We start from the raw sequence: 15778 nt of genomic DNA on the forward strand, positions 1-15778 counted from the left end.
TTATAAAAATTAGCCACCTAAGAGGTTGCACATTTATAGGTTGCACAAAAATGTATGAGACTGCCCATTGCCCTGCATTCCGGTCAAAAGTAATATCATTAATTATTATTATTATTATTTGGTTATAAGTGAGGATGAACATTGTTTCATAAGATTATTGGTCATTTCTATTTACTTTTTCTAAAAGCTGTTCATTTTTCTGCCCATTTTTCTATCAGGTTGTTTATCGTCTTTTGTATGGATTTATAAGAGTTCCTCTTTTTAAGGGAATTAGCTCTTTGACTGTCGTGTTGGCCATAATTATTCCCATGATGTTGTTCGCCTTTTGATTTTGCTATTGCATTTTTGCTATGTGTAGTTTGTTTATGTAGCCAAATTTATCAATCCATTTTGGTATAGCAAATACATCAGGTGTTACATCAGGCTAAGGAAGATCTTCCCTCTCCCAAGTTAAAGAATAATCCTACTTTCCTTTGGCTACTCTCCTAGCTTTTGCTTTTGCATATGGTGTTCACAAAAGGACCGAAATGACTGCCCTCCTCCTGTTCACCTCACAAGCTCCGTATCTTCTGGAAAGCTTTCATCAAACAGGACCGGCATTTTTTTCTTTAACTGTCTGTCTGTATCCATAGTAAATCTTGAGAGCAAGAACTGTATCCTATTTGTTTCTGAATCCTCCAGCACCAAATCCACATTCTAGTATATCAGATGCACAATAAGCATTTATTGAATTAAAGCTTAAAATGAAGTGTAACAACTTTGACGCCAAACCAGCTGGAGAAAAAGTGTCTATTTTCCAAGAGCTCTCCAAAAGAGGACATTAAGAATTAGGTCTGGTGTAGACTATATTTAACCAGCTGTCTAGGAAAGGAAACTTTGCTCACGAAAGTATCAAGAAAATGTCAGGGTAAGGGTGTTTTGAAAAGCTGGGAGAGGATTAAGAGAACAACCTCTAATTTTGACAGATTGCAAAGATGTCATCCTCATCCTTTAAGAAGATTTCACTGGGCTCTTATTACCTGTTTGTTTGTTTGTTTGTTTGTGCACCTAACTCCATACTCAGGTACACCCTGCCTCTTTCTAGAAATGATCTGAGGCACAGAGGCTGCATGCTGCTCACCGATAGATGCAGGGCTGTGCTGGACGCAAAAATAAATGAGTCACGAACTCCACGCTCACAGAGTTTAGAGCACAAGAGGAGATGAGAAATGTAAAAGGTAATTGTCTTACAAGGTAGAGGGCCTTCAGAGCAGGCCATGTTCGTGTGGTTGAATGCTATGCTTTAGTGGAGGATCAATGTGTCTGACAGTGTGTGATCAAACATCTTGGTTAATTCCAGCCAGAGTCATTTTCCTTGGTTTTGTTTCTTTCATAACCCTAATAATATAAATATATCATTGGCATTGGCAAAAGTTTGTGCAAATTTTTTTTCTTGTAACTCAATAACTAAATACATTATTCTCTTTTCTATGCAGAATGAACACACACACACACACACACACACACACGCACACGCCATCACATGTTTAAAATAAGCCATTCTGCTTGATAAAAATCTTCGATGTCTCCCCTCATTCATATGCTGGTTCTATGATGAACAGGTCGCTTAGTTGATTGTGTAAACTCAAGAAAGCCTCTGATTCTACCTCAAATGACCCATTTCCCAAAAGAAAAAAAAATGAGGCACAGCAAGGTAATCAGGGTCATGTGGTCTGCCCAGGTGACATGGCTATTTAGTGGCCAAGACAGGTCTGAAGTGGAAGCTTCTGAACACCAACTCTGATTCACTTTCCCTGCATGCCTTATCTGACTGCCTTAGCCTTCCTTCTGTAGAATACAGTAGGCCGGATGAAGCAGCGAAAACACAAAGCAATTGTTCATCCCTTTTAATTTCCAACTGGACCTGAAAAACGCTGAGTTGTAAAACAGAACAATAAAATATGGAAAATTCACCAGCGGATATTTCACTTTCTGGGTTTCCATAGATAACAGTGTATCTGGATTTTCCTACTAGGAATTCTCAATCCTGTTTCTGCACTAGAATTGCTGAGAATTGTTTAAAAAAAAATGCTGATGCCTGAGCCTCACCAGCCCCTAGAGGTTCTGGTTTAATTGATTTGGGGCAGGGCATCAATTTTTATAAAGCTCCACAGGTGTATCCAAAGTTGACAGCCCTGCTCTAGGTTCAGAAATTTGTTTATGCGCTAATTCTACTCACACCTACCTCCTAAATGGATGTGTAGGAGTCTTGGGTTCCAGTTTCTGTCCCCCATGTTGGGCGTCCCCACCTCCCAATCCCTGTCCAACCCCATTCTCAGAAAATCAGAGTAGTCAGACAGCCCCCATGAGGGCCCACCTCTACCCACTGTTGTTAAGATGATAGATATCTGACCAAGGTGGGCCAATCAGCGATCTATTCTGAGAATTGTAACTTAGAGTCTCTACCAGTCTCTGCAGGGAATGTTTATTTAGGGTGGGGCCAAGAGGTGAGAATGGGCATCACATGTACTCTAAAGCAGAGAAGGCCTGCCTTTCTTCTAGAGAGTGCGAAGCAGATGTGCAAAAAGAGAAAAGGGAAGGGAGACAAAAGAATGAACCTCTGTTCCTAACACTACCCACTCTCAGCTTGTATCTCATGCCTTTAATATATGCTTGTAACCTTATAATAAAGTAACAGAAACCTGAAGGCATAGTTTTTATGTCCAAGATTCTAGATAACTCACACATTTCTTACAGAACTTCTAATTTCCTTGGAAGGCTCATCTAATCACAAATGGCCAGGCTGAATTTGACAGTTAACCTGGGTTTTCTGTTGGAAGAGAAGATCTTGAACTGGGGTACCAAAATCCCATAAGTTAATTGGCATGTGCCATGAAGGCAGTAATGGTATCCATGAGTCAGTCCCATTATTGCAAAGGGTTATGGAAGAACCCCAATATAAGGTTTTTTATGCTTTTGACTACATATGTAGCAGTAGAATTATACCTCTTCTCTTGCTGGTCAGAAGCCCTATAACTGTTATAGAGGCCTCTGATTAACAATACAAACACACTGAATTACAAATGAATCTTTCAGAACATGGGTTTCATGAGGGGAAATTGGTAAAGGGGTCCTTTGGTACTAAATAAAATAATTCAGTCAGACTTTCACATTTTGACTACCATTTTCTAAAACTGCCTTGTGTAATGTTAGTTCCATGAGATGGTTAATAAGAAAACAGCTTCCGTGTTCAAATAAGTTTGGAAGATGTCATATGGTCCTTTTCCATGAAGGGTCACAATACATATTAGCATTAAAGCTTCTGAGATGGACAGTAGCAAAATTAAATATTTAACTTTGTCTAATCCATAATTTCCACAAATTATTTGAGCACAGAACTCACCAAGAACATCTTTCAAATATTTTTTTTCCAGGGGTGGTGGTAGTTTTTCAAGTGAGAACAGATAATAGTTATAAACTCCTATTCTAGGTTCTTCTCTATTTTCCAATTTTGACACAATTTATTTAAAAGCAGAGGGGAAAAAGTCCAATGTCATATCTCAAGGTTATTCTAAAACAAACTAAGGTTTCGAGGTGTCAAGGTCAAAGTCTTATTCTATGTAATAGTGATCCAGGCCAAGCATGGCAGATGTTTACTCTGTGCCAAGTGCTTTACATACACTATTGTATTTAATCCTCTGTATCAGCCTTTGAGGGACTAGCCGTATTTTGCAAATGTAGAAACTGTATGTTCTTTTTCATGTTACTACCAATTTTGCTGACAACTTTTTATTAAACGAGGCTTTTAATGGAATGATTTAATACTGATTTATCTTCACTATCCAGCAATTTCCTGAGTGTCAATTGTGTACCTGGTACTTTATACATTACAGGGTATTAAGGAAATGTACCATCTATTATTTTTTAAATGCTCTTGAAATGACAATCTTTATCTTTAAGAAGGGAAAAGCTTCTCTGTTACCTGCCAAAATCAAACCGCAGAATCATTTGTTTTTAGAGCTGGAGGGGTCCTTGAGGTCACGATCATGAGAAGTCTAATTCTGGTCTTTAAATACTAGTCAGATTATAATGTATTTTCTTCTAGGCTTTACACAATCCCATTCAGAAAAAGATGACCAAGGCGAGAGGGCAACTGAGTTCATACTCCATGTGCTAAGGTTAAAGACTGGGCCTTTTTCATTGGAAAGAAGGGAATAAACTGACTAGGACAGGGGTATCATGGGGTCTATCTAGAAATATCTTCATGACTATGGTATAGGGTAAAATTATATCTTAATTGCTTTGTGCCTGAGTTTCCTCATTTGTAGAAGGGGATTAAAATATCTACCAGTCTACTTGTTGCAAGGATCAAAGATGGCATAGGTCCACGATCGATGGTAGCTGTCATCATCATAGCCTATCTTTGGATGACCTCCAAAGGGCAGGGCTTGGTGGAACATCGTGGTCTTCAACTCCACGAAAGTTTCCTCTAACTCTCAAAAAACTGGTATGGCCTCAAGGTGACCAGAAGAAATGCTGACTATCAATTCTCTGTTAAATATTTAAAAATCTGATTCTCAGTAATCTCTATAACTGCAGAGTTGGAGAGGGGAAGTCATCAGCTTGATATCTACCTCATTTCTGAAACACCTGGGGTTTGGGATATTAAAATAAAATCTATACAGGTGTTTAAGAAGATACATACATGTTTTAGTAACCAATATTTGTATCTACGGTAAAATTTTTGTGATTAAATATTATGTTCAAAGCCTAAGAAAATAAATGTTCTAAATTTTGCCTTTGGAGCTCTACGTATATTTGAGAGCTCACTCATGCTCCCTCTTTTCTAAATTTTCCTCTTATTTTTTTGTAATCTTTGCAGAAACGGAGCTCCAGATAACCACTGACTCAGTCTCCCCAATGCCCTTGACATTGGTTACATGTGGTGGCATTCTGGTTTCAAATTTATGGCTCTGATATCTTTGTAAAACTATTTGTCAATTTCAGGAAAAAAAATAAAACTCCACTAGTAAGCCAAAAATAAATAGAAAATAACAAGCAGAATATCTGCTTTGAAAAAAATCATATTCCAATGAAAGTTATCATCTGGCGTTCATTTAAAATGATCACTTAACTTTACCAACATGCATAAAGATTATTCCTTCATTAAACATTTTATTGCACGTCTATTATGTGTTGTGTTCATTGTGTTTCTAATTTATAGAATACATAATTTTATTTTATTTTCTTTCCGTGTTTTCTGGTGTGTTTGCTTAGGTTTATACCAAGAGACCACCCATTTTGCTCCGGTAATCCACTCCAAGCTCCAAGTAAGAAATTCCAAGTCTAAATGCCTGGGATTCAGGTAGATGCCAGTATTCTAGTGCCTTGATTCTAGATAGAATTCTATAGCCCTCTTCATTTCTCACATTAACAGCTTAATATTCAAAGGTGAAAAGACAGACAAGGAAATCTATAATGAGAAAACTTCTGAATTCCTCCGATAAATAACTTTTGTCATCAATTTGACAAATACGACAGAATTTGACACATACAGCCTTTCAAAAAGCTCCACTTCCAGATTCAAGCCCAACAGTTTTGAGAAATATATGACTAATTTTTTTTACTATTAATCACAAATTATTTTTTTCCTTTAAAAAATTAATTTAAAACATGAGATGGAATAAATATTTCAGGCAACCAACAGCAAAATGGGAAAGTACCATGTATTTGGAGTTTTAGTGCCCTCTGAGTACAGAAATTTATTTGCAGCAAGAAGAAAATAGACGGCAAGCATAAAAATACAGCAGCATCCCCCTAGTAAAATTATTTATCAAGCTAACAAGGGAGGGACCCTTCTAGTAACAACAAGCCAGTGAGGAAAAGACATGGCTTTATATTTTACCTTTGGGTTAGAAAACCAGTAAAAATGCCAACTGACAAGCACTTCACATAAACATTTCTTTCTAAATGAGCTTCCTTGTTAGGAGGAAAGAAAAAAACTCTTTCCAGCTAAGGAGCACTATGGCTTACAAGAATTCAAGCACATATATGCTGACTCTTTAGTGCAAAAATAATAAAACTGAAATAATAAGTTAATGTGAATTGTGAATGGAGTTTAAAAAACAAATTAAAAGTCATTAAAGAAAATGTGCTTCCTTTCTTATCAGGGTATCCTCCTACTTTGATGCTTACAGAAAATCACAGTTTTGTACGATGATTTTATTTAAGAGTCTCCAGAAAAAAACACATATACACAGATATATATGTCCTGACATTGCCTCTACTGTACAAGCCTCATTGCTATATTTTTCAAGTATTTATTTTGCAAGCAAAACCCCAAAGCTGGTTTTTACAGTTTAGTTTAACAAAATCAAACTTAGATTATAAATTACAAGTCATTTTATTGCAGCTTGCAATAGCAAAAAAAAAAAAAAAAAAAAGGAGGAAGGAAGGAAAACTTTTTAGTAGAAACCATGCAGTGGCCTGATCCCAATTAAATTATTTAAAAAAAAAAAAAAAAACAGTAAAAAGATGCATCCTCACGAGCTCTAGAAATAACTCCTGACAAAATTACAATAAAATCACACAACTGGACCTCATCTTTACTCAAGTAAAATTTTAACCCATTAACCATGGCAAACATGCGCGGGTGCCTTTTTCTACTGTGGAAGGCAATGATGCTGGAGACGACAAGGAATCTGAACGACACTATTAAATGTTAAGTAAAAACAGAAATAAATACCTTGCAGGAGAGTACGCCCCCTCCACCTAGCATCCCTACTAATGCCTTAAAAATTAAAAAATTCTCCAGCAACAGGGATGGAGAGTTTTTCATTACTGATATCAGCCACATCTAATAAAATAAGAGAGAAAACCTTCCTTTTACTTTTCCACTTGGGAACAGGTAAACTTTCACCACACCGCTGTAAAAGCTCTGAGCTCGGGCTGGACGAATGAAACTTCCCGCACTCTCAGGTAGGAACTAAGTTGGATCCCTTACTTTACTTCCGGGGTCAAAGGCCAAACTCTCTAACTGAAATCCCACCACCTCGGTTTGGAAGCTGGGTGTGTGATCTGCTTGCAGTTCTGTAGGGAGGGTCGATAGCACCTAAATGTGCTATTTCGGCGACCACTGATCTTTAGACTCCGGTCTGGTCATGATGCTAGGTCAGCAAAGATCAGAGCAAACAGAGGTGATGATCTAAATAAGGAGGTTCCCCAAAATGCAAGTAAAGACTATAGTGTTTAGAACAGAGCATGTGGGAAGGTGATGAGTCCCGGAAAAGAACAAGATGCCAAGGGGCCTCAAATGCACAGTGACTCTCCAGAGGCTGCTGGGGAGGAGGGCAGCTGGGAGCCCTCAACCCTGGGTAGCATGAATCCCAAGGCTTGCAGAAATTCTGTCCTCATTACAAACCCTGTCTCCTTCCCTGTGAGGGGGAACTCAGGCTCCAACCTCCAAACATACCTGTTAAACTTTGAGCTAGCTTGTGCAATTTGCAATTTCATCCTACTATGTAATGGTGAGAAAGTGCCTCCAGGCATTGAGAGGAGAAAAAGAGAAGAAAATGAAAACATAAAAAGTCTGGGAAAACCCAATAACAAATAAACAAAGCAGCCTTTGAACACCAGGATAGAACTTCAAGTATGTGCTACCCACTGGAGCCAAGGATGAGAAAGCAGTTTTTAGCCTGGGCCAAAAAGGTTGACAAGAGCAAAGGAATTTCTGGTCTCTCTTGTCTACCCTCACTGCTGAGAGGAGATGCCACACACCCTTTCCAGCAGACCTGCATGACCTTCTAAAATGCAATACATGATTCCAAACAATGTTAGATGCAGCATGTGAACCTTTGGAATTTTTTAAAGGATTCTAATCACTCGATTCGAAAGAGAGAAAGACAGAAGGAAACTAAGGAAGATGATGAAAGTAAAAAGAAAATTCTATTTTCCTGTTCAAATTTTTCAGCCCAGTAAGAGAGTTCTCCCATGTCAATTTTTACCCCATTTCCTCTATGTCAAGAAGAACCTCATTTTAAAATATAAACAAGCCGGAGGCACACCACAGCAGTATAGATTCAAGCCCTTTAATTAACAACCATTGGGGAACAAAAGATAACTATTTTGATTAACTTTGGGGGCAAGGGGAAGAATCAACCCTGGAGCCAGAATCCCTTTAAATAATTATAAACCCAAACTCAAAGCTCTACTATCATCAGGAGCCAGGGAGAAGAAAAGAAACTTTGTCTGCAGAACCCAGTTTAAAGGAAGCTGACCTCAAGGTCCATTTCAGATCAATTTAATTCTCACCGCCACTGCCTACCTGCTAGCAAATGAACTTACCGTGCTTTCCAATTGACTGAAATGACAAAAACGAAATTGGAAATTGTCACTAACTGCATGTAAATAACACCGTTAGATGACGCTTCCTGAGGGAAAGGTGAAAACGCCAACCGGAGCCCTTCTTTACTCTCTTCTGTGATTCTCTCCTCACCAGCGACTGAGTAGTAGGATGCACCCCCTGGACTGTTAATTAGGTGTTAATATCTCCCAGTGGCTTATACCCAAGGTCTCTGCTCTGTTCCCCTGTTGTCTCCAGTGACAATATCTGTAATTCTCACGGAGAGCTTGATTTTCCCACTCGGCAGCTGAAACCGCTTCCCTTTGCTCCCAATCAGCACTAGTTCCCACCTGAAATTTTATAAATGCGAATAGTTTTATTTCTTGCAGATGATGGAAAGAGACACATCAAATTTTCCTACTGGCTTATCCTTGCCCCAGCATTTCCAAATATTGCAAAAAAAAAAAAAAAAAAAAAAAAGCAAAACCAACCCTATGCTTAGCTCATTTATTGATAATAATTTCATTAGGTGCCAGGAAAAGCAAAAAAAATGCAGACGCTAAACAACAACTTGACAGTAATTTTTGGATTGAGGAAATGAAAGACTCAGCAAGCGGCAGGTGAAGAGAATTTCAACATTGGCATCTGTGAATGGCAGCAGTAAATCTGAGATTTTGGCAGGTGACCGAATGTGTGCTTTTAAAACAAAAGCTCTTTACAGAAGCATCATTTAGTTTTAAGTAATGAGTGCCGTACTTTGGCAAAAAATTCCTTCTTCCTTTTTTTCCCCCCAGATGCATAATGTTTCTTTCTTTAGGTCATCCTCTTCAATACTATCCTAGAGTTCTAGAAATAATATAACTTTGCATGGCATCATTAGGCTAGTTACCCTACATCTGCTCTGCTATCATTAAATCAGCTCCGTAGTAGACCAGTGACCACAGAAAGAAAAACAGCCTAATATGAAAAGGAGATGCAGTGGTGGTTAAGGAGAGAATAATCTCCACAAACACAGCCAACAATTAGTTAAGTCCCAATAATAAAGCAATTTAAATGGAATTATTTCCCCTTATTTTCTCAGTGCCAACAAATATATTGATGTAATTTGCTTGAGACACGCTCAGGGAAGTTGTGATAGATTGGTCCTCTTTCCAACCTACAATCAGAGCTCTACTCTCTGCTGCCTCGGGGGAGGGGATTTACTCCGAAGAGTGCGTGTAGAAGCCCTGAGGAGCCTGCAGTGAAGACGGAATCAAGACCAGCCTCTGTGTTCCCTTGAGCTGTTTAAACGGAGGCACCAGAAATCAAAACTTAACAATCTGTATGTTCACATGTCTTTTGCGTCAGAACACCTGATTCACCATTTCTGTTAAAATATTTTGACGGACTCTGCAAGGGAAACAAGGTTATGACATTTTTAATTTTATGTTTGAATGAAGTAGCTGAACTCAGCCATCCACACTGACTCTGGGCGTCGGGAAACCGTGCTTGCATTTTATTTCTGGATGATTCTGGGCAACATGAGAAGGTAAGTTCTACAAAACAGAAATCAGACTTCTGAGTACTTTTATTGTTTGGGGAGTTGGCGGGGGGAGGTTGGTTTTCAACCCACTTCATAAAATAATAAAACCTTCCTTACATTTGATTGAATTCATATCAGCATAAGTATAATCAGGATAAAACATGTTCACTCTGCTACTTGTAAGACTAGTAAAAAAAAAAAAAAATGATGGGTACTCAGAACCCAGAAAGTGCTGTTTATATAAGATCCATCAGCTTCTCCCATAGGCAACAGGAAAACTACAAAGAGGCCTCTCCCCCATGTCTGTAGCCCACCTGCCTTGCCTGAGGCCACTCTGTAAGGCTTGGCTGCATGCGGATGGGTCTTAGCCAAAGTCAGGAACATCTGAAATGGGCAGAGCGTAGACATGAGCAGGCTAAGGTCCTAGTAGCACCACCTTCCAAATTAGCGTTTCAGCACACGAGATGAAAGGATGTGCTCTGAAGGCCTATTTTCAACTTCAGTGCAAATCACGGGTAGTTGCGTTATTTCCTTTTGACAATTCAAAAGGCCTTTAAGGTGAATTCCAAAACCACCCCTGGTATTAGGGCCAAGCAACACCATGACTTGTTCTCATGGCAACAGTGCTAGCATCACACCGTATCCAGAGAGGCTACCATGGAAAAATTTACACCAAATATCGGTGTGTGATTGTCTCTGTCGATCTTCATATTAGAAAACCTTTCTTCGGGAGGAAAAATCTTGAAAAATCATAATTTTGATAGATCACAAAATGATAGATTTGTGTGTGTTAAGCTGTAACATGCGCTAGTGGAAAATGTTAGTCAGGATCAAAAGATGCTTACAGAACGAAGAATTTAGTCTTTTCGTGATACTACTCAAGATAAATATTTTGTAATATGCCCAAGAATAGTAATATAATCTAGACTGTGTTTCTGAGAATAAATGAAAGGTAATTAAATGGCTTCCCAAATGGCTTGTAATTTAATTTTCACACTCTAGCCTAGGAAATTACTAGAAATAAGCCACAAAGTTATACAGAGTTGAAATTAGCAAGAGAGCAAAAAGCCAGCAGTTTCCCATTTTTGGCTTCCACTACTGAAATCTTTTAACCAAAGAGACTTTCTGAAAAATAAACTAAGTCTCCCAAGAGTATCAAGTATTGAACTTTTCATATATCAGCTTATAATATCTAATATCACAGAGCAACTTTGAGGAATTGTCCTCCTTCATCCCCAAATTCCCCATCTGGCCAAATGCTTTTTTCTTGCTTGCTCTCACCTGTCAATCATGTTCACAGCTGAAATTTGATTTCTCTCCCACCAGTAACGTGATATGAAATATTACCAGTGGGGTCAGGACCAGTGTGAACCTTGCCTTAAAAGTTCATTAACTCTTTGCTCAAAATAGATGATTTCGATGTAACAAAACATGCTACTGGACATATATCATCATATTTAATAGATGGTTTTCAAATTGCAGTTATAAAGACAGGGATAAAAGAAACAAATAAAAAAGAAAGGAACAAATATTGGTACTGCATGCACACACATGGACACACAAATTAATCCCAAAGGTATACACTGAGTTAAAATCTTATGTATAAGAACTGTCAAAAAAATGTTAATTTTATATAAAGCTAGAAAAAAAATGTTAAATATTCACAATCCAGTTATTCAAAGACTCGTAATAGCAGCATGTAGAAGTAAGTAATCAGATACTATTTTTAAATAGTGGGAAAAAAATAGGTTTTTGTTTTCTGACACTTGATTCTTTGGATCTTCAAAGTGTTGCCTTGAAAAGAGTTGCAATTTAACAGTATGACGTTTGCCCCCCTCCTCAGTTTTTCTAGAAAACAAAAACTGTATTTCATGCAAATTTCTCAGCAAGCAAAAATTTTAATAAAAAGAAAAAATCAAACTCCTTTCCATTAGCCAATAAGAGGTAATAAAAATATATAACAGGATGGCACTCAACAATTATTGGTGTAAGAGTGTGAGTCTAGCTTTCTAAAAGAAGAGGATTCATAATTAAATTCACACTGGGATACTTGTAATTGAAAACCCATTTAAAAAGCTTAATTTCGTTTTTTTTCAAATAGATGAATATCAGATTTCTGCCTCCTACCTGTCTCCTTCCCTCTCCTTCTGCCTACGATTGAAGTAGAGAGTGGCTCCAAAGTCACATTTGAATGCAGAAGGAGAGAGGGACACATCGTGCTTTCAAATTACACTAAATTTTCCAAAAGTGAGTATGGAGTCAGTAATAAGAGACTGTAAATGTGAAATGTTCACAAGGCCCAAGTAAAGCAAGTCAAGGGCCATGGGTGCTAGTGGTACAGATTCACCCCAATTGCCTGACATTCAAGTAGGAGGACTAGGAGTCAATAGACTCCTGCTGGTTAAGCCTAAAGATCTGAGATTTACTCAAATTGGATTAATTACTCTGTACACCATAACTATGAAATGAAATAAATACAGAAATATGTGCATGCTGGTCACCTCAGATCACCATTTATGTTACTTGTGAAACTCGAATTCTGAAACTACTAAAACAGGAGCTTTTCACACGCAAAGAACGATCAGCATTCTTTGCTTGCTCGCTTTCTCCCTCGCAGAAAACTCACTAAAACAAGCACATGCAAATCAGAAATCAAGTTGTACCTGTTTGACTTCAGGCAACAGGATTTTTCACATCACTGATGTAGAGGATTCCCTTGGGTACCTGATTTAGTAAATATATTAAAATAAACAAAGGATAATTAATAACATGAAGAGGCTTTCAAGGACAGTATGCTAAAAGCAAACTAACTATCTACGATAAAGGCAAAATTAGACCAAAAGAAGAATGATCGAGTTCTACTTGTTTTGGTATCCTGGCCTCAGCCCTGCCAGAGGAGGGGTTCGCACAGAAGGGAATGGTGTGAAATGCAAGGTCACTTTCTCTGACTATTGCTCCCACCCCTGGGAGGCTGAGATAGTGATACCCCTTGGCCTGGCAGCCTGAATCAGCCTTGAAGCCGTCCTCAGTTCAGAGAACTAAGTGATTCTGGGTTCACAGTGGGGGAAGATTTGCATGGTCTCTGACGGGTGGCTCTCAGGTGCTCACAGACTATCCATCCCTCCTGGGAACCAAAGTGGCCGGGCTTTACCTGGCGCTTCACTAGGGCACATCCTCTTCCATCGTCCCCCCTCCTCCTCCATGGCTCTCATCTATTCTGCTAGTACTGCTGACCATAACTGCAAATGTTCTCTTAACAAATAAAACCATTTAGATACTACCCTTTTATTTATTAACTTCCTCTCTGTTTAAATTAGTAGCAGAGAATGCTTAGAATGGTGATATGAAAATGAGGTTGCTTTTTTTTTTTTTTTAAAGAAAAAAGGGCTTTTTGCTTCACAATGAATAACAAAGCACAGTAATTCAAAGTAGTTAGCTTTCTATGGTTCAAAAAACCCTTATTGCTATTAGCTGTACTAATGTAAGTGGCAAAATAATTATCATTTACTGTACGGAGTCCAATATTTTCCAGACAGCAGTTTAATAACAAAGCAGACCTGTCATTTCTCCCTATAGTTAGTCACACTGTGGAAGTTCACACTGTCAAAATATATTTAAAATCTAGTTTTAAAAATTCAACACGGTTACAGCAAATCTGTGTACAATAACTGCAATAAACTAGTACATTAATTTAATTGTTTTCCAATTCGAATATTTAGTTATTTTTCCTTAATCCCCTATACTTTTATTTGGATTACCCTACAACTGGCATGAGCAAATACACTATACTCATACACCTGCTAAAATCCGTAGGCAGCGTAACTAAACATAGAATCGTTTTTTACGTAAATTTCCATTCAGCATAACTCTCTAATTATTTCACATGCCCTTTATCTAAATGGTCTGAGTATGCATTAAAACACTCAGATAAACAAATCTGCAGCCTTGTATCTGTCAGAGCTTCCCCAAATACATTACACGCTTTCATTCACATTTCATGTTGGAAATGCTTTTAAAATCTATGGTACAAACGACCCTTTCTTGTGTAATAAGATACATTCATCTTTTGCTAAATATATTATTTCTATGCCAAAAACAAAAATAAACAAGAAACATACTGAGTTACAAAACCTGAAAAGGTTACCAGTAATATCAATTGTTCTCCATTTGACGTTCAAATGGCTAATCTCAAAAAAAAAAAAAAAAAAAAAAAAATTCCCATATAAGGTTACTTTTTTAATCTATAGAAACAACAGATTCTTTTAGAAACACGAGTGAATAAAGTTTAAAAGCTTAAGAGATTGTGGAGAGAATATTTTTGCAATTCCTTTGGGTCATTGCAAACATATGTTAAGCTTCTGCAAGGACTATTTACATGAGATCATATACTTGCGAGGCATTTTTCAATTTTAGAAAAATATTACAAAGCAATAATTGAACATAGGCTTTGCAAAATGCCCCTTTGCCTTCCTGACCATCTCATTGATAGCCTCTGTTATTTGTGGAGAAAAAGAATCAGACCTCATTAAATGTGATCTTTGGCATCTTGCCTGAAATCTCATAAAGTAGATGTCCTTTTTAGATCATTGGTGTCATTTTCCTCAAGATGACCTCTACTCTCTGGCTACCTGGGGAACCCATCCTATTATCAAGGCTTTTACTTTCAAAAAGGAGAGCAGAGAGATTCTGCTCGCATACCCGAATAGAATCCAGAAGCCATTGTGGTTTCTCTGTTCTCCTCTCCTTCACCCAGGTCGGTCACTGGGGTAGAGTTGTGGGGACAAGGGGTTCCCTCATGGGAGTGAAAGAGATTTTTGAGCTGGACTGCGATGGCCTAGTCTGAGCCAGACATCTGCCAGCGCAGAGCCTCTAACAGTTGGATCTATTTACCTAACAGTTACATAGTATTTTTTTTTAAACTGCATAGAAATGTTCCATGTTATCTCAAGGAAGATTTTATTTTATTTTCTAAAGATTTTAAAAGATCTTGTTACTGTACAGTGCAATGAATCGACATAGACAGTGTACCCTGAAAATGGGCTACAGAGGGTCTGCTGTGTGTCCACCCACTGCCCGGAGTGATGCTGAGTGGGGCGAGGGTTTTATGGGACAATCACGCTAAGATCGACATTTCAGGCTAGGTTCTGCTAGAATATAGAGTAGACAGATAAACTCTGTCGCATGATCATTTTGACTTCGTAATGTGGGAACTGCAGATTTATCTTTTAATAGCTTCCCCCTCTACAAAGTTACTTTAAAGAGTTCAATAGATAAATGATAGATGATAGATAGATAGATAGATAGATAGATGATACATAGATAGATGACAGATGAAAAAATATATTGGCTTCATTGCCTAAATACAGAATCAACTGTCACCTTTTAACAGATTTAATCTTAGAATGCCGACCACAGGTTCCTCCCCCCATTTGCTCCCCGATTCTATTAAAAAGGATTTTAGTGTAATCTGTCAGTATCGAGGTATCTCGGATGCTAAAATCATTGTTTTAGTTTCAATATATTTATCTGCACATTAATGAAGGCTTCCTTAAGAGAAGGAAAAAGAAAAAGGACATTTAAGAAGGCACAATGATACTTGCCTAACTCTCCTCCATACTCAATGATCTAAAAACCTGAGGGTCCCTGTAAGAAAACATCCCTACGTGGAAGGGTTCCTTTCTGAAATTAGCCGTTTTGCAGCTTGTCCTATTAAGACAGACGGTTCCTGAGTGCCTGAGATCTGACTGCTACTGTGTTGAATTCCGGAATGCAAGCAAGACCCTTACGCTGGAGCTGTTGGTGAAATCCTAATAAAGTTTGCTTGACTGGCTTTCCTGTCTAATGAGCATCAAACTGCCACAGAAAAGCCCAACCGCGCGGAGACTTCTATAAAGATTTTTAAACAGGTTATCTGGATTTCCTTCTTTCCTTCCCCC

At 38.1% G+C, this 15778-nt stretch overlaps 1 protein-coding gene across 1 annotated transcript in view; it reads right to left on the bottom strand.

Moving 5' to 3' along the window:
* MAF (MAF bZIP transcription factor) overlaps positions 1-15778 on the bottom strand; it is a 323245-nt gene that overhangs the window by 296326 nt on the left and 11141 nt on the right. The window contains exon 2 of the mRNA XM_036232116.1: positions 12506-12566. Coding sequence (XP_036088009.1) covers positions 12533-12566 — 34 coding nt within the window. The 3' untranslated portion in view covers positions 12506-12532. The remainder of the gene's footprint in view (positions 1-12505; positions 12567-15778) is intronic.

This window comes from Rousettus aegyptiacus, unplaced genomic scaffold, assembly GCF_014176215.1.
Source record: "Rousettus aegyptiacus isolate mRouAeg1 unplaced genomic scaffold, mRouAeg1.p scaffold_m13_p_14, whole genome shotgun sequence".
Lineage (NCBI taxonomy): Eukaryota > Metazoa > Chordata > Mammalia > Chiroptera > Pteropodidae > Rousettus > Rousettus aegyptiacus.